This window comes from Callorhinus ursinus, unplaced genomic scaffold, assembly GCF_003265705.2.
Source record: "Callorhinus ursinus isolate GAN/ISIS: 27379988/994484 unplaced genomic scaffold, GSC_fseal_2.0 scaffold28, whole genome shotgun sequence".
NCBI classification, from domain to species: domain Eukaryota; kingdom Metazoa; phylum Chordata; class Mammalia; order Carnivora; family Otariidae; genus Callorhinus; species Callorhinus ursinus.
The window spans coordinates 13,159,271-13,185,074 of NW_027397090.1; the positions used below are offsets into that span (position 1 = coordinate 13,159,271).

General features: G+C 42.4%; 1 protein-coding gene across 1 annotated transcript in view; it reads left to right on the top strand.

Annotated features, from left to right (window-relative positions):
- KCNV2 (potassium voltage-gated channel modifier subfamily V member 2) overlaps window positions 1-2,941 on the top strand; it is a 13,231-nt gene extending 10,290 nt beyond the window's left edge. The window contains exon 2 of the mRNA XM_025891516.2: window positions 1,424-2,941. Coding sequence (XP_025747301.1) covers window positions 1,424-1,705 — 282 coding nt within the window. The 3' untranslated portion in view covers window positions 1,706-2,941. The remainder of the gene's footprint in view (window positions 1-1,423) is intronic.
- Window positions 2,942-25,804: the final 22,863 nt, after the last annotated feature.

The window sequence follows — 25,804 nt, forward strand, 5'->3', positions numbered from 1 at the left end:
CTGTCAAAAAAAAAAATAAAATCTTTAAAAAAAAAAAAAAAAAAAGGGAGATCAAGCTATCACTTTTTTATGGCCTGGATGGAGCTGTGGTTCTTATCAGCAATACCAGATTAGCCCAGCTGGCCTGCTTCTCTATTCCATCCTAACTAATCAATCACACTTACCCTAAGTTCAAACTAACCCTTACATCAAAACAAAAATGTTTATATTTCTAAGCTAAACACCATCTTAGTACAGGTCAACAGGCCAACTGTGCATTTTAATACAACCTGCCAGGAAATCGTGGCAACACCACAGATTGATGAAGCAAACAGTGCCCCCTGGAGTTGTGCAAGGCACAGGGTTTTTTTTTTTCCCAACTAAGGAACAGCCCTGCCTACAAGCCTTTTAGTAATTTGCCAAGAGTCTGGGGATCGACGGGAGGCTCAGTACATGAGGCTTAAAAAATAGGCCCCAAGAGATTTTCCCAGGTTTTCTCCGGCTCCGCTGACTGATAACTAGTCCCATGGGTATCTGCATTTTAAAACAGAAGCTTGTTAACCTAAATAAATCCCTAATTAGTGGAATTTAAAGCAGTGTGCAAGAGTGATGGGAGAAATTTCATACCGTATGAACATATTTTTGGTCTGTGATGTCTTACAGAAAAGTCCCTTTGCAGAATAACGAGAGTGTGTTTCTCCAGACATTTGTAATTAGAGCACCTTCATATACAATATCTCATTTGAATGACATAATAACTCCAAGAAGTATTAATTATAATATAATTATGTCTCCATTTTAAAGATGAGAGAAGCACAACCAAGGAGGTTGTTTAATGCCTTTTGTGGGCCTGGTTAAGTGTTTTATATTCATTTTCTTATTTAGTCTTCAGGAGAAGATGAAGAGTTGGGTATTATCCTATTTTAGATGAAGGAACCAAGGCTCAGAGACTGAACGTTTTGCTCATGGGTATTCAGCAGGGAAGGGTCAGAGTTAGGACTTGGACCCACATATGACTGGTTCTGAGCCTGAGCTCTTCCTGGTACGCCTATCATGTGGGCAAACCCAGGGTCCCTGGTCCTAAAGCTGACCCCTCTGAGGGTAGGCAGAGACTAACATTTATTGAAGCCATCCTACCCCAGGAACTTTACACACGGCAACTTATATGCTCTTCGCAACCCCTTAAAGTAGCTATGATATCTCCTGTATTGTGTGTAAGAAAATTTATAATAGTCAGGATTTAAGCCCAAGACTTCCAGCTCTACAGCTTGTGTTCTTTCCATGATGCAGATCCTTCTGGTACCTCCTAAAGCTGGCTCTGTGGGAACTGTTACCTGACCTATGTGTACCTTCAGGGAGTCAGAGGACACTTTCCTACCTGGTTCTCTCCTTCTCTTCTCCATCACATTGCTAACCATTCCATCTCACTTTCTTTCCACTACAGGTGAGCATCTCCACTGTAGGATACGGAGACATGTACCCAGAGACCATCCTGGGAAGGCTTTTTGCCTTCCTCTGCATTGCTTTTGGAATTATCCTCAATGGGATGCCAATCTCCATCCTCTACAACAAATTTTCTGATTACTACAGCAAGCTCAAAGCTTATGAGTATACTGCCATGAGAAGGGAAAGGGGAAAGGTAGAGTTCCTGCAAAGAGCCAGAAAGAAGATGGCGGAGTGTTTGGCTAGAAGCCACCTACAGCCCCCACAAAGGCAAGAGAGTTGATGTTTCAAAGGACACATGGGTGGTAGACCCCGTGAACCTCAAGGTTTCAGTCCTCCTTTGTGTTATCAGAATTGACAGTACAAGGACATAGGAGACAGTCATACACAAAGGGCAGCCAGTTCAGAGTTCTACTTCTGGAAATGTCCATTTTGGCCCCAGCTGGGACTGCCTCGTTTGTTCTTTAACGGTGTTGTAGGAGTCTGACCTCCCCAGTGACACTGGTACTAAAAACTCCTTGAGAGAAGCAACATCTTATATTTCTGTTACAGCTTCTCATGGCTTCTCAATAAGTATTTTTGAACTTGAGTTGACATGAGAAGAGTTTCTTGAAGAAAAAAAAAAAAAATCCTTCATTTTCCAGAGAGAGGAAGAGAGAATGTTGTAGCGTGAGCTTTAGAGTTAGACCAACCTTAGTCAGAAGCCTAGACCTACTGGATGTAGAGTTTAGGGAAGTTGCTTTAACTGTCTGAGCCTCAGTTTCTTCAAATGTAAAAAGTAGGTAATAAGACCTACCTTGTCAGATCAGGACGGGGATTGGAGATAATATATGTTCAGTAAATGGTAGCTGTTAAAATTGTGTGAGTGGCTGTTGTCTAATACACTCTCCAGACAGGTGGTTCTCAGCCCAGGGGTATTTGGCACCCCTAGGCCCCCTTGATCCTGGGACATTTGCTATGTCTAGACATGGTTTTGACTGTCACCACTGTGAGGGAGGATGCGAGTGGCTATCGGCATTTCATAGGTAGAGGCTTGGGATGCTGCTCCACATGCACCGGCCAGCCACATAACAAAAGAATTTTCTGACCCAAAAAGTCAATAGAGCCAAAGCTGATCATAGGAGGCCCCAGGCCCTCCCTGTGAAACATGCCCAAGTGTGCCAATTACCCTCCCTTGATAGGCACCCTGACACGTCCTCCCCTCTCAGGCCTCCTCTCCTTCACCTTTCCATGAAAAAAACAAAAAAATTGTTTTTAAACCCTGCCTTTTGGACAGCTATTCTGGGTGGAGCACTGAAGGAAGGGAATTCAATCAATGTGGCTCTCTGCTCTGGGCTTGTCTGTGGATCAGAAAACCAATCCCCGTTGGGTCCTGGTGCTTTCTTGCCGTGCTTTCTTGCCCTGCTTCCTCTCCTAATTCCTCCCTCCCTCCATAGGACTGCTGTAAATTGCATTTCTGGAAATTAAAGCCTTGTTCGAACGGAGCAGAGATCACTCCTGTAACTAGGGCTTTTGCCATGCTGACCGTCAAATCTGTCTCAGGACACCAATGGACCTCTATTTGTACAATAAAAGTAAGAGTAATTTTTTGTGCTTTCTTACAATAACAGGCACTGTGGGTTTTATTTCACAATATGTAACTTCACTTAATCCTTAATACATCCCTAAGTAAGGCATTATATTTCAGTTTTGTTTAGGAAGACAGAGGCTCAGAGAAGATAAGTAATTCTGCCAAGTTGACACAGTCAGTAAATGGTGGGACTGGGTTTCAAGCCCAGGACCGTCTGATTGCTCAGAGTCTAAACTTGTGGTTCTCAAACTGTGTCAGCATCGCCTGCAGGGTTTGTTAGACAGAATGCTGAATCCCACCCCCCAGAGTGTCTGATTCATAGGTCTGGGGCGGGACATGGCAATTTATTTGCATTTCTACCAAATACCAGGTGATGTTGACATTTCTGGTCCAGGGACCATGTTTTGAGAACCATGAGTCTAAATCATTTCACAAAGAGCTGTGAATATGAAACTAGGATGCTGTCGGCAAAACTAGATATGTCTCCCCCTTATCCCCAAGTGTCCTTAACATCATCATAAATGACCTAGCATCTGAAGGGTAGACAGAAGCCCAATTATTGTAAGGTCGCTAGATAACATACAGGATGTCCAGGTAAATTTGCATTTCAGATAAATAATATTTTTTAGTAGAAATATGTCCCAAATATTGTATCATATATACTTCTACTAAAAAATTATCTATTGCTTATCTGCAATTCAAATTTAACCAGGCATCTCATATTTTTAATATCTAGCTAACATTACTGTTTTTGAAATACAAAATTGCCTCATATGGAAATTACCCCCAAGTCCTAAAACCCCAAACAGCAAGACACTCAGCCAGGGGACACTTCTCTCCCCTCTTGCTAAATAAAAGAGGGAGGAGTTTCAAATCTGACTCCTTGCCAGAAACAATCATGAAAACAGAGTTACAGCATGCAGGAGGTTTGGAGCAGAGCTTATATAACCACCTGACATGCTCAGGGCAGCAGTAGCCCCTCTGGTCCCGCCTCCAGCCTTCCAGCTCCTTCCGAGGTCTCCAGTGGAGGGTTGGTGTTGTATGAAGTACATCTGCTAGGCTCTTAAGGGCACAGGGAATGGGAAGAGCCAATGTTCATCACATTCCCTCCCTGGGCTCGGGGCCCTGATGGAAAGAGGTGGGGACTGGTTGGGATTATAGCTGGGGGAGTGCTTGGTGAGGAAGAGGAGCTATTCCAGGTCTCTGTGAAGGGATCTGGTAAATGGCAGTGCACCACCCCGCCCCTCATCTCACTAGGCACATCTGCTCAGACAGCTGTATTCTACCTTCCAAGACAGCGATAATAAGAGAAGAAAATTAAAACCGAAAAGACTAACGTTCCAAAAGCAGAGAGCCAAACGTTAGTAGACTAACGTTCCAGGCACAGAGCCAAAATTCTTTCAATGAATCCTTTACAGCCCTATGAAGTAGGTCTCAAGGTTATCACTTACAGAGGCTCAGCCACACTGAACCTGACATAGTCGTTGGATCTGGATTTGAACCCTGGCTCTGTCATTTACTAGGAGGTTGAATCAAAAATGGCTTGAGTATCAGGGATTCCATATGGTATAAGCTAATAGTTGTATGGTCACTTAATTTCTCTGGGCCTCGGTTTCTGCATCATTCAAGTGATTTGTCAGCTGTGTGGTCATCACACAACAATGTATTAACAACCCTTAGCACACTGTTTTGCACACATGTTAAGAACTACATAAATGTAGGCTGCCATGATCATCAGTATTTTGCTGGCTGCACAAGAAAACCGTACAAGCCCAGATAGGGTCTCCTGTTATCAAGGAGAAGATTCTGCAGGTGAAGACCATTTTTGAATCCTGTTGCCAGCCCCTTGCCCAGCCAAGGCCCCGAGAAGGGTCTAGACCAGTCTGTCTAATAGAACTTTCTATAATGATGAGAATGTTTTGTGCTAATACAACACAGCTGGTGTGACTGTTGAGCACTTGAAATGTGGCTAATGTGATTCAGAAACTAAATTTTTTCATTTAATTTCACTTAAAATTAATTTTTTAAAGATTTTAAGTCATCTCTCCGCCCAGCGTGGTGCTCAAACTCACAACCCCAAGCATCAAGAGTCACATGCTCTATGGACTGAGCCACCGGATGCCTGTCATTTCATTTAAACTGTAAATGGCCACACGTGGCTACAGTCTGCCATATTGGGCAATGCAGCCACAGACTTTTTTCTGCCCTCAGTGGGGAATCTGCTCTGAGGTGGGGAGGGGTGTTTGGCTTTTGAGAGGGGTGTGGGCCTGAGAAAAAGAAGAAAATGTGACAGTCCCCTGTTCTGGCTCAGAGTTGGGATAGGTTTCCAGGACAACAAGGAAGCATTGAAAGTAGAAGCCGTCAATCTGACCAGTGGCCTGGAAGGGCCTCCTTTGTTGAAGAGCAAGGAAGAGAAATCTACCAAAGCATGCACAACAGAAAGAGAGCTCTCGAAGGACCATGTCTATCACTTGGTGGGTCCCAAGCTTCACCCTGAGGGACTTTTGTGCTCCTTCACTGGGACCAGCCCAAGACCATAGACCATCTCCTTCAACTTCTAACCCAAACTAGATCAAAAACACCTCCCTTATTTTACCTCAGCTTCAAGGATATGAGCAGACATGCTAACGAGACACCTTTCTTAAGAATAAGGAAAAATATTAAATTATCACCTAAAAACAACCATGTTCCCCAAGAATCTAGGTCCAAGAAAGTAGGTTTAAGTTTTGCTGAGCTTCAGATTCACTTCTCTCAAGCCGATGCCCTGCCCCCCACCAAATCAACATGAAGGCAGTTCCCTGTCTCTGTCCTCCCCCTTTCCCCTCCCCGCCCTGTTCCAATCTGATGGGACTTTACAACTCACGAGTATTCTTCCTTATGTGTCTATTTTTGTGTGCTGGGCCTTCTCCATTTGTTCTTCTAGATTCATTATTCGCCCTTCTCTGCCTACAAGGGGTCTGTCTCCTGTGCCTGTACCACCCAGGCTCCCTTGCCCTCTTGTAGGATATCAGCAGATGAGAGAACATTCTGAGCATTACTCCCCACTAGGGCGTGTGTGTGTGCCAGTATTCTGGGCAGCATCGGAGTTCCTACAGCCAGCCATCGAGTGAAACAGCTCTTCTGTCTGGCCACAGCACTCACGGGTTCCAGGGACAACTTTCCCTCCAGTTGTCCCTTCAGGCCTACAAGTGCTAATGGCCTCTTGCTGTTGCTTGTCACTGTCTCACCATTCCTTGTTGGTCCCCTTAATCCTCAACACACCTCTGTAAATAGAATATTATCCCTTTGAAAAACCTTTTGAGTGTGCCAGCTATTTCCCATTGGAATCCTGATTAGTGCCTCTTGAGAAAAATATATTGCTGTATTCTTCCAGTCAGTACTGAAAAGATGAGGTATTTTAATCCGAGGATTCATGCCTCCCCAGCATATCACTCCAGACTGAGAAACACAGCCCTTGGTTGTATAGACTAAGAGCGTATCCAGCTCACAGTTGTTTGGTAGGGCAGTGATGACTGGCAGCCTTAAGTGCCAATAAATGATTCGTGCTTCCTGCCAAAGGCCTCCAGCTCTGCTCTCCTTAGGAGTTTTCAATGACAATATGTGGAGCTCCCTTCCCCAGCCCCATCCCATGCATACTAATGGATTTTCATGACATGATGGAACACTGTGCATAAAATAAATGGGAATATATGCACCTAGAAACTGGAGTTTTGGTGCCCTCTGAAGACATCAAGAAATCATGGTGGCCAGGCTCCTATCTTTATTCCAGTAAGGTTTTATTAACCTTGTTTTGTAAGTGATAGAACTGAAACCCAGAGAAGCTAAGAAAAATGCCCAGAGATGGCAAACATCTGTTTGCCCTGCTGCCACTCCCTTTCTATGTCCACAGCAGACATTTTTTTTTAAAGATTTTATTTGTTTATTTGAGAGAGAGAGAATACGAGAGGGAAGAGGGTCAGAGGTAGAAGCAGACTCCCCGCTGAGCAGGGAGCCCGATGCGGGACTCGATCCCGGGACTCCAGGATCATGACCTGAGCCGAAGGCAGTCGCTTAACCAACTGAGCCACCCAGGCGCCCCACAGCAGACATTCTTAATCACATCACCCCATCCCATTAGAGAATGTTCTTATCACGGTTGTCTAGCAGCCAACTCAGATCTGTCAGAGCTGACACTCAAGACCTATTTGCCATCCTAGCATATGCTCAGATTTCAAAAATTAAGAAATCCATCTCTGTAGCCTCCTAGTGCACTCTTCTTTTTGAAGGATTTCCCTACAAATCCAGAAAAACAGCAGACCATGCTCAGGCTATCCTTAATACTATTAAGCCTTTGTAAATGAAATTCCCTGAGTCCCAGTTTCCTCATTATAATATGGAGATTAGTGAGACCTTCTTGGGAGGATTAACTGCTATATGAATGAAAAGCACCTGGCACAATACCTATCCTATAGTAGGTACTCGGTGTATAGTAGGTTTTGTTATTCATTTTGTATAAACAGAACGTCAATGATGCTCATCAGCCAGAGCATGCCCTTCTGTGGTGATTATTAGTGTCCACGGTCACTGGGCTGTCCATAAAGGTTTTAGTTCTCCTTGAATATGTGCATGGTAGCTTGCATTCCTCCACCACTTTTGACTCACATGTGGCCAAGTGGCTTGCCTTGGCCAAACCAATGTGAGCAAAAGAGACGCATATTACTTCTGCCTTCTTCCTTTCTTCTGTGTTGGTAATTGTGAAAACAGATGTCAAGATGAAACATCCATCTGCCAAGGTCTGTGAATGACTACAATGAGCAAAACCCCAAGTTGACCCCATTGGCCATGTGGTTTAAGAGAAATATACTTTCACTGGGTAAAGCCACAGATTTTGGACTTGTTTCTTTCTGTAGCCATAACTTCATCCATTTGGTGAATACTTTGTTTTTGTATCAAGGTTCCAGGGAAGCTGAGACTTCATCTAACACTAGAAAAGTGACTTGAAATATTCATGTGTCTTAAATGTTCGTGTCTCCCAAAGTCATTTTCTTACTCTCCTACGAATTGCTGGATAATAAGTCCACTTAAAATGTATCAGTGTGCTGAGCATCGTTCCGGGCACGCTATATGAGTTAACGTGCACATTTTGCACAATGTCTGTCCCATAATAAGTATCCAAATTCATGTTAATAACCATGCCACCATGGTTGTCAGTACTATGCATCATCTCCAGTCCTTATGGCCACCCAGTGAGGTAGGGAGTGGTATCTCCACTTGACAGAAAGGAAACTAAGGCACAAAGCAGCTGAGCCATATTTGACAAGGTTTCAAAGGTAGAAAATAATGCAACAAGGATTTGAATTCAAGTATGCCTGAAACCAAAGTCCTTGTTATTTCCACACTGCTCTATACACTGCCCAGTGAAGACCGCCAAATTGTTTGCAGTACACTTTCCTGACACCCCTGCTTCCCACTGGTGGGGGTGGGTACCCCACCATCAGATGTGTCCTTTGGTTCTACCAATTGCAACTATTGTAGGTTAATTCACTGAAGATATAGAGAAACTGGCCTCCCCTTGGTCAACTCATGCATGGAAATTAAAACCTGGCATTTGGAAAAGAATTGTTTTTCTACCAGCTTCAGAATTCACTATCAAGGGGATTTCTCCCTGCCTCTTCCTTCAAACTCCTTTGAAATCTCTAGGCTGTCACTTACTTCTATTTTAGATGTAGCACAGGGCAAGGGACCAGTGAGACATTTGCCCTGTTCTGCCCATCCCCCTACAGCTGAGGCCAAAGAGGGAGGCAGAGAGAGAACCCAAACACGGACAGACCTACCAACCCACCTCCACTCACTACATCTTCCTTCAGGCCATTTATTTCATTAAAGCACAGGATGCTCAAGGGAACCTCAGGAAAGGGGACAATTTCATTTTTCCCCACACCTTGGAAATTAAAATCCTTTCCAAAAAAATAATTTGCTTTGTTCTTTGAATAAGCTAAGGAGAGGAGAAAAGGGGTCAAGGAGTGAGAAGAAAATGAGAGGCAGGAAGGAATGGAGGGAGGGAGGGAGGGTAGGAAGGAAAATAGATATATAAAACAGGGGGAGAGGGAGATTAAGATGGGAAGGAAGAGAAAGAAGAATGAGAACAGAGTAGAGTAGCAATAATACTGTTTCATTGTTTCAGGGGATCAGCAACCCATCTAAATTTTCATCTTTTTTCAAAAGTTTAATTGGTACTATATTGCCTGCCAATCAGTCATATCTAGGTGTTTGATGGGGTTCCCTTCCCTGAGCTCCCACCCACACCCTCAGAAAAGGCTCAATAGCTCTCACAGTCTAGTGCATAACTGTGGTTTATCTTGAAAGGACACAGAATGATGGGAAGGAGAAACTTTCTAGTCCAACTGACCTAGGTTCAAAATGCAGCCCTAGCATATAGTTTTCAACAACATTGACTACCATGCGTGTGCCAAGCACTGTTCTAGACAGTGGGCTATACTGAACTAGATTCTCTGCCCTCATAAAGCTTCCATCCCAGATAAATAAAAAGGAAAATAGACAGTATTTTAGAGATAAGTACGTTGAGACAAATAATGCATAGAAAACAACATTGGGGGAGGGGCACTTTTAAATGAAAATTGTGGCAAAGGATGATGCTGGGGCAAAGCCTTGAAGGAGTAGAGGAGTGAACCCTGCATGCATTTGGGAGGGAAGAGCGAACTCCAAGTACAACCACCCTGGGTCAAGAGCATACTTAGCGGGGGCATAAGGATCAATGGACTGTAGGTCCCAGTGCTGTAGAAGTTTCGTAGTTCAGACACAACAGTGAACTAGAAAAATAGGAACTGATGAACAAAAAGTAGGAAGTTTGAAATTGACTTTAAGGTACAGCTTTAGTTCCCTTAGCGACATGTTCTCGAGTAAAATCGTGAGCATGAGGACCTGAAGACAAAGCCACTAAAGGAACCCGGAAACAAGAGCATTGGAAGTGTAGGTGTTAACATCACCAAGAACTGGTCGAGAGTGGTGTTGAAGAGAGTAAGGGGGACCTGGGTCCTACTCTTCAAGGAATTAGAGGGAGGGCCTGGAGATCTCTAGAGGATTGTGGTAAGAAGGGAGAGGGGTCTGATGATTATTAGCAATTCAAATCTGATTTGGAGGAGAATGATCTGGAGGCAGCAGAAAGGAGCAACGAGGACACCTATCTTACCCCAGGCCCCCTAGGTAAGGGCTGTTGGAATGGAAAGCACCACTAGCACCACCACTTGAGAGAACTGAAAGGAACAGGATCCTCAGGGGAGAGCCAGATATCAGTGAACACCGTCATTTCACTGGGGAATACAGTGGGTACTTAATGTGCAGGTGGACAAAGGACACCAGATCTACATGGCATAGAATACCCCATAGCTGATTGGCCCATCCCATGGTGCCTCCATTACAAAACATGTAATATATTTAGGAAGTGAGTGCATTCAAAATTCAAAGAAGAGGTTAAGGTATAGGGGGAATTACTGACGACTGATGCTAGTTCCAAGACCCCCAGTGGAAGGGTTGTAGAACTTGGGAACGGTAGCAGTCGGGTCAGAATAAGGTGTCAGAATAAAAGTCCAGGTGCTGATCCTGGAGGCCCAGGCTTCATACGGTAACTCTCATAAACACAGACAAAGAGTCAGGGAGATGGTCTTGCTGGTCTCAGGGCAGGTGGTGGTGGGGGTGAAACTGTGGGTATAGAAGGTGGGAGGGACATGAAGTCCTGGATCCACCATGCGCTCATACTGATGGAAGCATGGGGTGGGGGCAAGAGAGAATCTAATCTGTAACACCCAGTGCTTAGAATTTCCTCTTGGCCTTGGAGACTGGAGGAAGTATTCCAAACTCCTCTTGCCTCCCGCCACATCTAAGCTCTGTGTCCTTGGGCAAGTTACTTAACCTTGCTGAACAAGTTTCAAAATCCATAAAGTGGGCCAGTAATACCTGTCTCACAGGGTTGTTGCAAGGCTTAAGACAACGTCCAGAAAACATCTAGAAGATAGAGCCCAGCATGTGATGGGTGCTCACTGTTATTAGGACCATGGCCTGTGGCTCAGGTTAAACATATCTGAGTTCAGATCCTCACTCTGCCTCTCACTAAGGATATGACCTGGGGCTAGTTATTTAAACTGCCTGAGTCTTAGTTTCTTGCATATAAGATTGGGAGAGTAATACCAGGTATGTTGGTCTTCTGTAAGGAATAAATGGAAGGATAATGTAAAGAGCTGTGAAGTTTTGCCTTCTCCTTGCCAGAGGAGACCCCAAAGCATAAGAAAGCAATTTCCTCCTTTTCACCCCTATTTCTCAAGTGAATCACCAGGCCTCTGTATTCTGGGCTCCCCGGTCCCAGGGAGAATTAGGAACTTCTTAAGCTGCTGTCAGTGCTACTACTCAGGCTTTTGTTTGGGAGGCTGGAGCACACGAAGGGGTAAGGTGGGATCGTAATGAACTGGAGGGCAACAGAGACTGGAGTTTGGGTTGACTTAAAGTTGACTTTAAGCTATGAGGAGCCCAGATGCAGGAGAAGAGAGGTGAATTTCCCAAGATGGGGGACAGAAGCAGCCTGGGGTCTGCAAGGAAAGGACAGAGGCCCAGATGGCTCCTAAGGCACATGTGGGAAGGTGTGGGACTGCTCCTGGGATAGAGCCCTCAGTCTTCACTTCTCCTTCCAGCCCCGCCACACTGGTGGCCATTTCCACAGCCTGGAAGTCAAGGGCATGCTGTTATGTGTAGAACAAGCATGCTGCCTATTTTTCCCATCTTGTTCTTGGCTTAGAGTATAGTAGCCCACCTGCTCCAGATGCCATTAGATAGCTATGGAGTCAAGGTCGTTCTGCACACAGGTGGCCCTGGAGGTTGCTTCACCCTTTCAGCATGGGGTGGGGCAGCTGTCTTGCCAAATGTCATGGGTGGTTGCAATGAAGTCCCCCTGCCTCTAGCGTGTTCTACTTCAGTCTGCCCTTAACCCAGCCTCCAAATTTCAAACTCTTGCTTTCCACTCCTTCCTTGGTGCTTAAGAATCAATCATCCAGGTAAAATTCATTGAGGATTAGTTTTTCCCCCTGTAAAACGGGAAGAATTCCTATGGCATAGGATTGTTGTGACTCATATGGATAATACAAACCCTTGAAATGGATGTGGCAATTAGCAGATGCTAAATGAATGGCAGAGGTGCTTGCGGGTAGTAGAACTAGTAGAACTAGTAGTAATAGTAACTCTACTATGACAACAGGTAAAGTGTCAGCTGGCCCAGATTTAACCAGTCCCACAGTCCTTGGTATCTCTGCTTTGCCACAGATTACCTTGGGTGACCCTGGGTTAATGCCACAACTGTCTGCCTTTGTTTCCCTATCTGTCAAACGGGGACAGTTCCAGACCTCTATTTCAGAAAATGCCCTTGCAGGTTTAAGGGTCCTTAGAGAACATCTGGTCCCATCTTTTCTCCTCTGACCCCCACTTTACAGAGGAAAAATTTGAGGCCAAGAATATAAGGCAGCCTGCCTAATTCATGAACTGAACATTATTTCCAAATCCACATGAGCTTGGTTTATCTTTGCTTTGTTTCCTGGTGTGGATTTTGTTTCCTGGTGTGGAGGATTGGGCTTGGGGGAAAGGCAAGTGATCTGGAAATGCAGCATTCTCTTCCCTTGAGAGGTTTTTTGATTTATTGGGAAAACAAGATAAATCCATGCAAAAAAAAAAAAATACAAAAAACTCCAAAACCAAAGTTTAAAAATAAGATAATGTATGAGAAGTTCTCTGAAAAATGTAAGGTATTTGTATAGACAAATTGTAGTAGCCCAACTACAGGATGGCTCAGTGACCCCACTTCTGGCTACTCACACCCTTGCATAGACTCCTCCCACATGGTACCAGGGCTCATCTGGGTGATCAATAGACTATAGCAGAAGTAACGGTAGGTTGCACCAGAACTTAGGTAACAGGAGGCTGCAGCTTCCATCTTGCTCTCAATGGAGCCAAATGCCCTGTCATGAGGACATTCAGAAAGTGATAGAGAAGCCTATATGGGTGAGGTATCCAGTCAATAGCCAGAGAATAACTGAATCCTACTAATAATCCCACCCTAGCAGTAAGCAGATCCACCAGCCCTCAGTGAATACCCAGGTGACAGCTTGACAGCAACCTCCCGAGAGATCCTATGCCAGAACCCTCATCTTGCCTGGGTTCCTGCACCACAGCAACTATGAAATAAAACATACATGTTGTTTCAAGCTGTTAAATTTGGGATAATTTGTTATGCAGCTATAGATTGCTAATACATAAGCACAGACCATCATTCTCCATAGAGTACCTACTGTGTACCAGCCCAGTGCTCCCCAAAGAATAGGTATAGAAGACCTCAAGACAGAAGGTCCAGAGAGGAATTATGACAGCATTAGGCTGAGCCTGCCTTTGGATCGGTCCCTTGGGAAAAGGTGGGCTACACTGATGGAAAGAAAGCAGATTTCCCAAGAGAGCTTATCAAAGGAAAGTCATGGTTTCTTCCCCCAAGTGAGATCACAAGGTTCATACATGTGCCTGTATGTGAAAGAAAACGATACATGAATATCATGATGGGGCAGGGCTCTAAGACATGACTGCCCTACACATGGCCCTTAGAAGGAGGCAGATTATTTTTTTTTCCAAGATTTTATTTATTTCTTTGACAGAGAGAGACACAGCGAGAGAGGGAACACAAGCAGGGGGAGTGGGAGAAGGAGAAACAGGCTTCCCACGGAGCAGGGAGCCCGATGCGGGGCTCGATCCCAGGACCCTGGGACCATGACCTGTGCCTAAGGCAGACGCTTAACAACTGAGCCACCCAGGCGCCCCAGGAGGAGGCAGATTCTAAAAGGTTCCCAAACGGGTAGAAATAAAATAGCTCCTGTGGAGTAACCTTTAGCTGCTCCCATGGAAAATTCTGGCTGCTTCTGTGAACTAGTTTTGAGTTCTCCCTACATCACTTAGGTCACTTGCCCATCCCCAAAATGGGAATGGAATATTTTCTACCATCTCAAAAGGATGCAGTAAAGGTGAGACAAGAAAACGCCTTGCAAACTATAAAACAGTGAATATGATGACAACAAAGTGAGATCTTGTATATATAGACCCCAAAACAGGGCCTGACTCACCATATCAAGTTAACAAATGGTAGTGTGTTTTCCTATTAATAGGCTCACCTCCAGAAAAAAAGAGCAAGTAAAACCATGGTGGCAGGTGTTTTCTGACTGTGTGTGCCCAGTTGTCACTTTCCTCCCAGGAAGCCATCCATGCCCTGAAGCATCCCCACACGTCCCAACCCTCCTCCACCCAAGACTCACCCAGTGGAAAGCTGAGGCCTCTCTGCAGCTCCACCATGCTGAGAACAGGCAGGATTTGGATCAGAAAAGAAGGGAGCCACAGGGCAAGGGAGGGTTGGACAACTTTATCTCCCTAGGATCTGAGGAGGCTCAGACTGCCTGAAGGCATGGGATGGAGTGATAAGGACCAAGAAGACAGAAGGGGTAGGAAAAGAAATGCAACGTTTCCTATTATCCCCCTGCCTAAGGCCTGGGTACAGATTTCCATTTCCAACTCTAGGATCAATGGGTCAAAGCAATATACATGGGCACACAGGTGTGCTTGCCTTGCAAGAACAGGAGTTGAGGTCTATTACAGGTTGAATTGCGTCCTCCCAAAAGGTGTTGAAGTCTTTACCCTGAGAGTCTGTGAATGTCAGAGAGAGAGGACAGTCTTCTGTTTGCATTTAAAGTCTTCCAAGGAGGGAATGGTTGGGCTGATTCCAAGTGTGCATTTTAGCCCATCTCTACAGTCACAGAATTTGAGTTTTGTGTATCTGCTTGTTACGGTTTCCCTAGGGGGGAGTGGAGGACACAAGTTAGTAGGTACATTTATCCAGGTGCCAAGACACTGTGTTCCAGACACACAGCTCTCAGCTCTCTTAGGATATGCCTGTCTAGCTCCAAAGCTCAAGTCTAGACTATCGTCTTCAAGAAAAATGAATGGAATTTTTTTTTTTTTTTGGTCTAAGTATGCCCACATATGTATATGGGGAGAGGAAGATTTTTCTCTTATTTGATCATCGGACAGTGGGCAGTTAATAATGACTATTCTCTGCCAAGTTCTTGGTGTACAGAATTTTGCCATGCACATTTTAAATCCATACAATATGTCAGGAAAAATAGTGAAAAATTTTTTAAAGGGCAAAAAGATGATTAAGTGTCCTTTCGAAACAATGTTAGGTATTTAGAGGAACTCTCCAGGGTTATCTGATTCTGAAGAGGTGTGTACCTTTCATTGACTATTTTGCAATTCTGTAGACTTCTGGAGGTCTAACAGGATGCAAATGATTCTTGTTTATAGAAATGCAAACATTTGGAGATGAAAATACAATGGATTATTACCTTATGGATACTCAACACTTGTATCTTTTGGTAGCATATTTTGGTAACATTTCATTCTATAAAGAAAAAAAAATAAGCCCCCTTTTCTTTGAAGGGCAAAATATTTATTTTCCTTCAAGGAATGGGAAGGGGGCCTTGAGATACATTGCCAGCTAAGCAAGGAAATCAGAGTCACTGAGGAAAGGTGGAGGTGAGTCTTATCTCAGAATAGGTGAGAACAGGGTGGTCCTTTACAGGTAGCCTTTACCAGGAACACAGGTCTCAGGTAAAATTCGACACTGTCAATATTATATAGCAGAATGAAGTAGTCAAGGGAAATCTCTCTTATTTTAAAAATTATAAAAATCCCAAACTTTGGACCTAACATAGCTGGAGAACTATCCATCATAATACAAACAAATCTTTGCCGGAAGAAGTTCTTCTTTGACAGGCAAAAGATTCAAAAATATCTATATCATGAATTTAGAGTCACTTTATATTGATATTTTTCCATAAATTTGTAAGTTCTTTGACATAAAGGGTACCCAAAGTATTAGTTGGCCAATATCTTTTATAACACATGACTTATATAAAGCTAACGAGAAGTACTTGGAATTTTTCCAAGTACTTGGAATCGATTTTTGATATAGTTAGAGAGGTCTTGTATTTTAGGAGCAATTCTCTGCTTAACTCCAGATCTTTTACCTTTTGTAAAATGTTTTTAGGCTTCTCCTAATTTTTAAACAAAGTTTCCATAACTGAATTTTTTTTAAATCATTTCTCCATGTAAAAATATTTGTAAAGTCTCTACCAAAAACTATTAGAATAAATGAATTCATTGAAGTTGCAGGATACAAAATTAATATACAGAAATCTTTTGCATTCTATACACTAATGACAAACTAGCAACAAGTGTAATTAAGAAAATAATCCCATTACAATTGCATCCAAAAGAATAAAATAACTATGAATAAATTTAACCAAGGAGGTAAAAGATCTTTATTCTGAAAACTTTAAGACAATGAAGAAAATACTTGAAGATGACACAAATAAGTTGAAAGATATTCCATGCTCATGGATTAAAAGGATTAATATTGTTAAAATGTCCACACTGATCTATAGATTCAGTGCAATCCCTATTAAAACACCAATTGGGGCACCTGGGTGGTGCAGTCAGTTTAGCATCCACCTCCTGGTTTCAGTTCAGGCTGTGATCTCAGGGTCATGAGACTGAGCCCTGCACTGGGCCCTGTACTCAGCACGGAGTCTCCTTGGGTTTCTCTCTCCTTCTCCCTCTGCCCAACCCTGCTGTGTGCACTCTAAAATAAATAAATCCTGGGCGGGGGGGGAACACAAATAGTATTTTTCACAGACCTAGAATACTAAAACGTGTATAAAACCACAAAAGATCCCTAATAGCCAAATCCACCTTGAAAAAGAAGAACAAAGCAGGAGCTGTCATGTTACCTGATTTCAGGTTATACTATAAAGCTGCAGTAAGCCAAACAGGCACAAAACTAGATCAATGGAACAGAACAGAGAGCCCAGAAACAAACCCAAGCTGTATGATCAATTCATCTACAACAGAGAAGGCAAGAATATATGGTGGGGGCTAATAGTCTCTGTAATAAATGGTGCTGGGAAAAGTGGACAGCTACTGCACAAGAATGGAAACTGTCCAGTTCCCACGTAACACATCGAGGCATGGATGGGCAGGGGCTGCACACACGGTGCATTTGGGTCAGGTTGAGAAAGCCAGGGTGGCAAGGAAACCTGCTTGACTTTTACCCCCAAAAGAGGTATTTTTCTTATGCTACATTATGAAAACATTTTTCTTTTGACTTAGAGACTATTTAACAAGGCTGTCTGCTAGTCAAACACTGAAAAGTGTGTTTGAAAAGCTGTTGGTGTCTTTGCTCACAAGATGTGCAGAAATCCAAGCAACCCAAAGAACTGTCCCCCTTGTGGTCATGACACATGTCTAAATATACCAGCATATGTATTCTCGTGTACACTTACCCTATCATTATCACAAATAAGAAAATTGACAATGAAAAATACTATTTGTGTTCCCCCCCCCCCTAGAATTTATTTATTTTAGAGTGCACACAGCAGGGTTGGGCAGAAGGAGAAGGAGAGAGAAACTCAAGGAGACTCCGTGCTGAGTACAGGGCCCAACGCAGGGCTCAGTCTCATGACCCTGAGGTCACAGCCTGAACTGAAACCAGGAGGTGGATCCTAATTCCAACAAGTCACTAATATCAAGTCCATATTAAAACTTCTCCAATTACCCCAATAATCTATTTTATGGATTAAAAAAAAAAAGGTGCGAACCAGAAACCTTTCAAGTTTAACAACTACATTTGTTTGTGTTTGTCTCTTCAATATCTCTGTGGGGTACAGCCCCCCTCTTTAAAAAAAAAAAAAAAAGCCTCACATTCTGAATTTGTCTGATCACTTTCCTATAAGGTCATTTAACCTGCTCCTCTCCCTTATATCTTTCTGGTAAGTTAGAAATGGAGTCTAGAGATAGATGAGACACAGATTAATCTATTTTGGCAAAAATACTTCATAGGTGACATTTATTTTAAATGCAGTGAGAATGCATCAGATCAGGAAGCACATAATGTCGTCTTGCTACTAATGATATTAAGTGACTACTTGGATAAGATGACAACTGCATGACCTCTCCTGCAAAGCTATCATTTTCCTTTAGAAACCTGTAAGAAATCTGAGATGTAATCCTTTTGGCATCAAGAAAATCACCTATTCCCCTAACATCTATTGATGTTTAGTATCTACTGATGATTTGTCCCTGAATGAATTCTTACACTGGGGTTAGGTTTTGCTACTAATTATCAAAGCCAAGCTTTTAAAAATAAAAGAATGGAAGAATGAAAAGAAGAGATGGAAGAATCAGTAACAAGTCTCTCTTCCTATGAAAATGCCAGCCTTTTAAAATTGATTGCTGTAGAGATTTTGGGGAGAGGAGCAAGATGGCGGAGGAGTAGGAGACCTAAATTTCGTCTGGTCTCAGGAATTCAGCTGGATAGGGATCAAACCATTTGAACACCTACGAACTCACCAGGAGACCGAAAAAGAGTAGCAACAACTCTCTGAACAGAAAAGTGACCACTTTCTGGAAGGTAGGATGCACGGAGAAGTGAATCTGAGGTGATATACGGGAAGATAGATGGCAGGGGAGGGGGCCTCCATCAGCTGCTACTGGCAAGTCATAGAGTGGAGCACAAAATCGGAACTTTTAGAAGTTGGGTCCGCTGAGGGACGTCACTCCAGTGGCTAAGCAGGGGGTGGAACCCTCGCTGGGACTGTGTGGTCTCAGGACCCTCGGGGTCACAGAAAGACCAGGGTGCCTGAGTGCGGCAGAGCTCCCAGGTATCGGAGCGGGGAAGCCGGCTGCAAAGACAAAGCCGTGGGCTCAGAGTTCGGGGTTGCCATAAACCATGATCTGTGGCACAGTCGGGCCACTGCTCCTCCAGCTGGGACCCAACAAGTGGCAGATCCGGGGAGATTCCCCTTCCTCCCCCGGGAGGAGCGGCACGGGAGCGCACCGCAGGGATCTGCTGGGTTTGGAGACTCCACACGGGGTCGGGTGCCAGACATAGAAACGCTGGGTCACAGGATGGGTAAGCGTGGAGTGCGGCCGGAGACCGGGGAGACAGGAGTGACTGACTGCTTTTCTCTGGGGGCTCACTGAGGAGAGGGGCCCCGAGTTCTTGGCTTCTCCGGGGCAGAGACTGGGAGGCCACCATTTTCACTCTCGTCCTCCAAGTCTGTGCGGAAAGCTTGCAGGGAACAAAAGCTCCCGAGAGCAAACCCGAGCAGATTACTTAGCTCAGACCGGCAAGGGCGGGGCAATTCCGCCTTCAGCAAAGACATTTGGGAACCACGGCAACAGGCCCCTCCCCCAGAAGATCAGCACAAACAGCCAGCCAAGACCAAGTTTACCGATCAATGAGAACGGCAGAATACCAGCGCTAGGGGAATACTGCTCATAGAATTCATGGCTTTTCTCTGCCTGATTCTTTCATCTTTCAAAGTTAATTTTTAAATTTTTTTTTTAATTTTTCATCTGTCCCTTTCCAACCAACATTTATCTTACCAATTCCTTTCTTAAAACCTTTTTTAATTTTCATTTTTACAGTCATTCTACCTCTTCATTGTATTTAAACTTATTTTATATAGTTTTTTTTTTTAATTTTGGGATACACTTTCTTCTAACAGACCATAATACACCCAAAATGTAGTATGTGGCTCTGTTCTATTCACCAGCCTGATATATATATATTTTTTCCTTTCTTTCCCCCCCCAGTTTTGGGTCTCTTCTGATTTGTTTAGCGTATATTTTTCTGGGGTCTCTGTTAACCTTTTAGCATTTTGTTCTCTCATTCATCTATTCTCCTCTGGACAAATGACAAGACAGAAAAACTCACCTCAAAAAAAAAAAAAAAAACAAACAAAAACAAAAGGCTTTCCCGACTGCCAGGGACCTAATCGATACAGACATTATTAAGATGTCAGAACTAGAGTTCAGAATGATGATTATAAAGATATTAGCTGGACTTGAAAAAAAAAAAAAAAGCATAGAAGATACTACAGAATCCCTTACTGGAGAAATAAAAGAACTAAAATCTAACCAAGTCAAAATAAAAAATGCTATTAATGAGGTACAATAAAAAAATGGAGGCTCTAACTGCTAGGATAAATGAGGCAGAAGAGAGAATTAGGGATATAGAAGACCAAATGATGGAGAATAAAGCTGGGGGAAAAAGAGAGATAAACAACTACTGGATCATGACGGGAGAATCTGAGAGATAAGTGATACCATAAGGTGAAACAACATTAGAGTAATTGCGATCTCAGAAGGAGAGAGACAGGGGCAGAAGGTATACCGAAGTAAATTATAGCAGAGAACTTCCCTAATTTGGGGAAGGAAACAGACATCAAAATCCAGGAGGCACAGAGTAGCCCCCACAAAAAAAAAAAATCATTAAAAATAGGTCAACACCCCAACATCTAATAGTAAAACTCACAACTCTCAGAGAAAGAGAAAATCCTGAAAGCAGCTCAGGACAAGAGATGTGTAACCTACAACAGTAGAAACATTAGATTGACAGCAGACCTATCCACAGAGACCTGGCAGGCCAGAAAGGACTGGCATGATATATTCAGAGCATTAAATGAGAAAAACATGCAGCCAAGAATACTATATCCAGCTAGGCTGCCACTGAAAATAGAAGGAGAGATAAAAAGCTTCCAGGACAAACAAAAACTAAAAGAATTTGCAAACACCAAACCAGCTTGACAAGAAATATTGAAAGGGGTCCTCTCAACAAAGAAAGAGTCTAAAAGTAACAAGACCAGAAAGGAACAGAGACAATATACAGTAAGAGTCACCTTACAGGCAATACAACAGCACTAAATTCATACCTTTTCAATAGTTACCCTAAATGTAAATGGGTTAAATGCCCCAATCAAAAGACACAGGCTATCAGATTGGATAAAAAAACAAGACCCATCGATATGCTGTCTGCAAGAGACTCATTTTAGACCCAAAGACTCCTCCAGGGGGTGGAAAACCATTTACCATGCTAATGGACATCAAAAGAGAGCTGTGGTGGCAATCCTTATATCAGACAAATGAGATTTTAAACCAAAGACCAAAATAAGAGATGAGGAAGGACACTACATCCTATTTAAGGGTGTATCCAACAAGAAGATTTAACAATTTTAAGTATCTATGCCCCTAATATGGGAGCAGCCAATTATATAAGCCAATTAATAACAAAAGCAAAGAAACACATTGACAATAATACAATAATAGGGGACTTTAACAACCCCCCCTGACTGAAATGGACAGATCATCTAAGCAAAAGATCAACAAGGAAATAAAGGCTTTAAATGACACACTTGACCAGATGGACTTCACAGATATATTCAGAACATTCCATCCCAAAGCAACAGAATACACATTGTTCTCTAGGGCACATGGAACATTCTCCAGAATAGATCACATCCTGGGTCACAAATCAGGTCTTAATTGGTACCAAAATATTGGGATCATTCCCTGCATATTTTCAGACCACAATGGTTTGAAACTAGAACTCAATCACAAGAGGAAAGTTGGAAGGAACTCAACTACATGGAAGCTAAAGAACATACTACTAAGGAATGAATAGGTCAACCAGGAAATTAAAGAAAAATTTAAAAAATTCACGGAAAGAAATGAAAATGAAAACACAACTGTCCAAAATCTCTGGGATGCAGCAAAGGCGGTCCTAAGAGGAAAGTATATAGCAATACTAACCTTTCTCAAGAAACAAGAAAGGGCTCAAATACACAATCTAACTCTACACCTAAAGGAGCTGGAGAAAGAACAAATAAAGCCTAAACCCAGTAGGAAAAGAGAAATAAAGATCAGAGCAGAAATCAATGAAATAGAAACCAAAAGAACAGTAGATCAATGAAACTAGGAGCTGGTTCTTTGAAAGAATTAATAAGATTGATAAAACCCTGGCCAGACTTATCAAAAAGACGAGAGAAATGACCCAAATAACTAAAATCATGAAAGAGGAGAGATCACAACACCAAAGAAATACAATTATAACATATTATGAGCAACTGTATGCCAGCAAACTAGACAATCTGGAAGAAATGGATGCATTCCTAGAGACGTATCAAAACTGAACCAGGAAGAAATAGAAAACCTAAACAGACCCATTACCAGTAAGGAAATTGAAGCAGTTATCAAAAATCTCCCAACAAACAAGAGCCCAGGGCCAGATGGCTTCCCAAGGGAATTCTATGAAACATTTAAAGAAGAATTAATACCTATTCTTCTGAAACTGTTCCAAAAAATAGAAATGGAAAGAAAACTTCCAAACTCATTTTATGGGGCCAGGATTACCTTGATCCCAAAACCAGACAAAGACACCATCAAAAACAAGAACTACAGACCAACATCCCTGATGAACATGGATGCAAAAATTCTCACCAAAATACTAGCCAATAGGATCCAACAGTACTTTAAAAGGATTATTCACCACGACCAAGTGGGATTTATCCCTGGGCTGCAAGGTTGGTTCAACATCTGCAAAAATCAATCAATGTGATACAATACATTAACAAAAGAAAGAACAAGAATCCTACGATCCTCTCAATAGATGCAGAAAAAGCATTTGACAAAGTACAGCATCCTTTCTTGATCAAAACTCTTCAGAATATAGGCATAGAGGGTACATACCTCAATATCATAAAAGCCATCTATGAAAAACCTACAGCGAATAGCATACTCAATGCAGAAAAACTGAGAACTTTTCCCCTAAGGTCAGGAACACGGCAGGGATGTCCACTATCACCACTACTATTCAACACAGTACTAGAAGTCCTAGCCTCAGCAATCAGACAACAAAAAGAAATCAAAGGCATCCAAACCAGCAAGGAAGAAGTCAAAATCTCACTCTTGGCAGATGATAATGATACTTTATGTGGAAAACCCAAAAGACTCCACCCCAAAACTGCTGGAACTCATACAGGAATTCAGTAAAGTGGCAGGATATAAAAATCAATGCACAGAAAGCAGTTGCATGTCTATACACCAACAACCAGACAGAAGAGAAATTAAGGAGTCGATCCCATTTACAACTGCACCCAAAGCCTTAAGATACCTAGGAATAAATCTAACCAAAGAGGCAAAGAATCTGTACTCAGAAAACTATAAAATACTCATGAAAGAAATTAAGACAAAGAAATGGAAAAATGTTCCATGCTCATTCACTGGAAGCATAAATACTGTGAAAATGTCTATGCTACCTAGAGCAATCTACACATTCAATGCAATTCCCATCAAAATACCATCCACTTTTTTCAAAGAAATGGAACAAATAATCCTAAAATTTCTGTGGAACCAGAAAGGACCCTGAATAGCCAAAGGAATGTTGAAAAAGAAAAGCAAAGCTGGTGGCATCACAATTCCGGACTTCAAGCTCTATTACAAAGCTGTGATCATCAAGACAGTATGGTACTAGCACAAGAACAGACACCTAGATCAATGGAACAGAACAGAAATGGACCCTCAACTCTATGATCAACTAATCTTTGACAAAGCAGGGAAGAATGTCCAATGGAAAAAAAGACAGTCTCTTCAACAAATGGTGTTGGGAAAATTGGACAGCCACATGCAGAATGAAACTGGACCATTTCCTTACACCACACACAAAAACAGACTCAAAATGGATGAAAGACCTCAATGTGAGACAGGAATCCATGAAAATCCTTGAGGAGAACACAGGCAGCAACCTCTTCGATCTCAGCGACAACAACTTCTTCCTAGAAACATCGCCAAAGGCAAGGGAAGCCAGGGCAAAAATGAACTTTTGGGACTTCATCAAGATAAAAAGCTCCTGCACAGCAAAGGAAACAGTCAACAAAACCAAAAGACAACTGACAGAATGGGAGAAGATATTTGCAAATGACATATCAGATAAAGGGCTAGTATCCAAAATCTATAAAGAACTTACCAAACTCAACACCCAAAGAACAAATGATCCAACCAAGAAATGGGCAGAAGACATGAACAGTCATTTTTCCAAAGAAGACATCCAAATGGCCAACAGACACATGAGAAAGTGCTCAACATTGCTTGGCATCAGGGAAATCCAAAACAAAACCTCAATGAGATACCACCTCACACCCGTCAGAATGGCTAAAATTAACAAGTCAGGAAACGACAGATGTTGGCGAGGATGTGGAGAAAAGGGAACCATCCTACACTGTTGGTGGGAATGCAAGCTGGTGCAGCCACTCTGGAAAACAGTATGGAGGTTCCTCAAAAAGTTGAAAATAGAACTACCCTATGACCCAGCAATTGTACTACTGGGTGTTTACCCCAAAGATATAAATGTAGTGGTATGAGGGGCACATGCATCCCAATGTTTATAGCAGCAATGTCCACAATAGCCAAACTGTGGAAAGAGCCAAGATGTCCAACGACAGATGAATGTATAAAGAAGATGTGGTATATATATACAATGGAATATTATGCAGCCATCAAAAATTGAAATCTTGCCATTTGCAATGACGTGGATGGAACTAGAGGGTATTATGCTAAGCGAAGTCAGTGAGTGAAAGACAAGTGTCATATGATCTTACTGATATGAGGAGTTTGAGAAACATGACAGAGGATCATAGGGGAAGGGTGGGAAAAATGAAGCAAGACGAAACCAGAGAGGGAGACAAACCATAAGAGACTCTTAATCTCCGGAAACAAACTGAGCGTTGCTGGAGGGGAGGGGGGTAGGTTGGATGGGGTGTCTGAGTGATGGACAGTGGGGAGGGTAGGTACTATGGTGAGCATTGTGAATTGTGTAAGAGTGATGAATCACAGACCTGTACCCCTGAAACAAAAAGTACATTATATGTTAATAAAAAAAATAAATGAATAAATAAATTGATCGCTGTGGCTTTCAAGGTCTCATTTTGGAACACCAAGTCAAGAATTTTACTCTGTCATTAAAGGTTTCTAGCATCCATCCTCGGACACTAGTGGAAAGATGACAGAACAAAGAGGAAGAAAAGGAAATCAAGAAGGAAAAATACATCAGGGAGTATTTCACAAGCTACACTTAAAGAGAAACACTTTCATATGGTGGAAGCAGAAAATAATCAATGGATACTAAAACGACTAAGCAAATTTTGAGGAGAAACAGTATTTACATAGTCTCAGCATGCACCACCACTCCTAAATTATTTAATATGAAGAAAAGTAAGCTTTGAAGTTGACAACAGACCCTCCTTAACCAAGCAATCAAAGTTAACATCACCAGTAGGACAAACCGAAGGCAGATGCCTCCTGATGCACCTGGCATACAAACTCACTTCCCAGCTATTCCTACCCAAGATGCAAACTCTGGATTTCATCACGCAAACCCAAGTTGAATGGCATACTGGAATAACTCTTCTGTGCTCTTTAAAAATAAAGGTCGAGAAGGACAAAGAAATGCTGTAGGACTATTCCAGATTAAGGACACTAAAGAGGTACAACAACTAAATGCAGTATGTGATTCTGGACTAGATCCTGAACCAGAAAAAAAGAAGCCATCAAGAACATTACTGTAACAACTGACAAAATTGGAATTTGGACTGTGGATTAGGAAATAGTTTTATATCCATACTAAATTTCCTGGTTTTGAGAATTGTGTGAGAAAATGTCCTTGTCTAAAGAAAGACACATCTAAGTATTTAGGGACAAAGGGACATCTCTCTAACTTACCCTCAGATAGTTCTAAAATATATATAATATGAAAATTTAACAATATATTTAAAGAAAGAAAGAATGGAGCAAATATAAACAATCAGTGAATCTGGGTAAGGAGTAGGATGTAGGATTCTTGCAACTTTC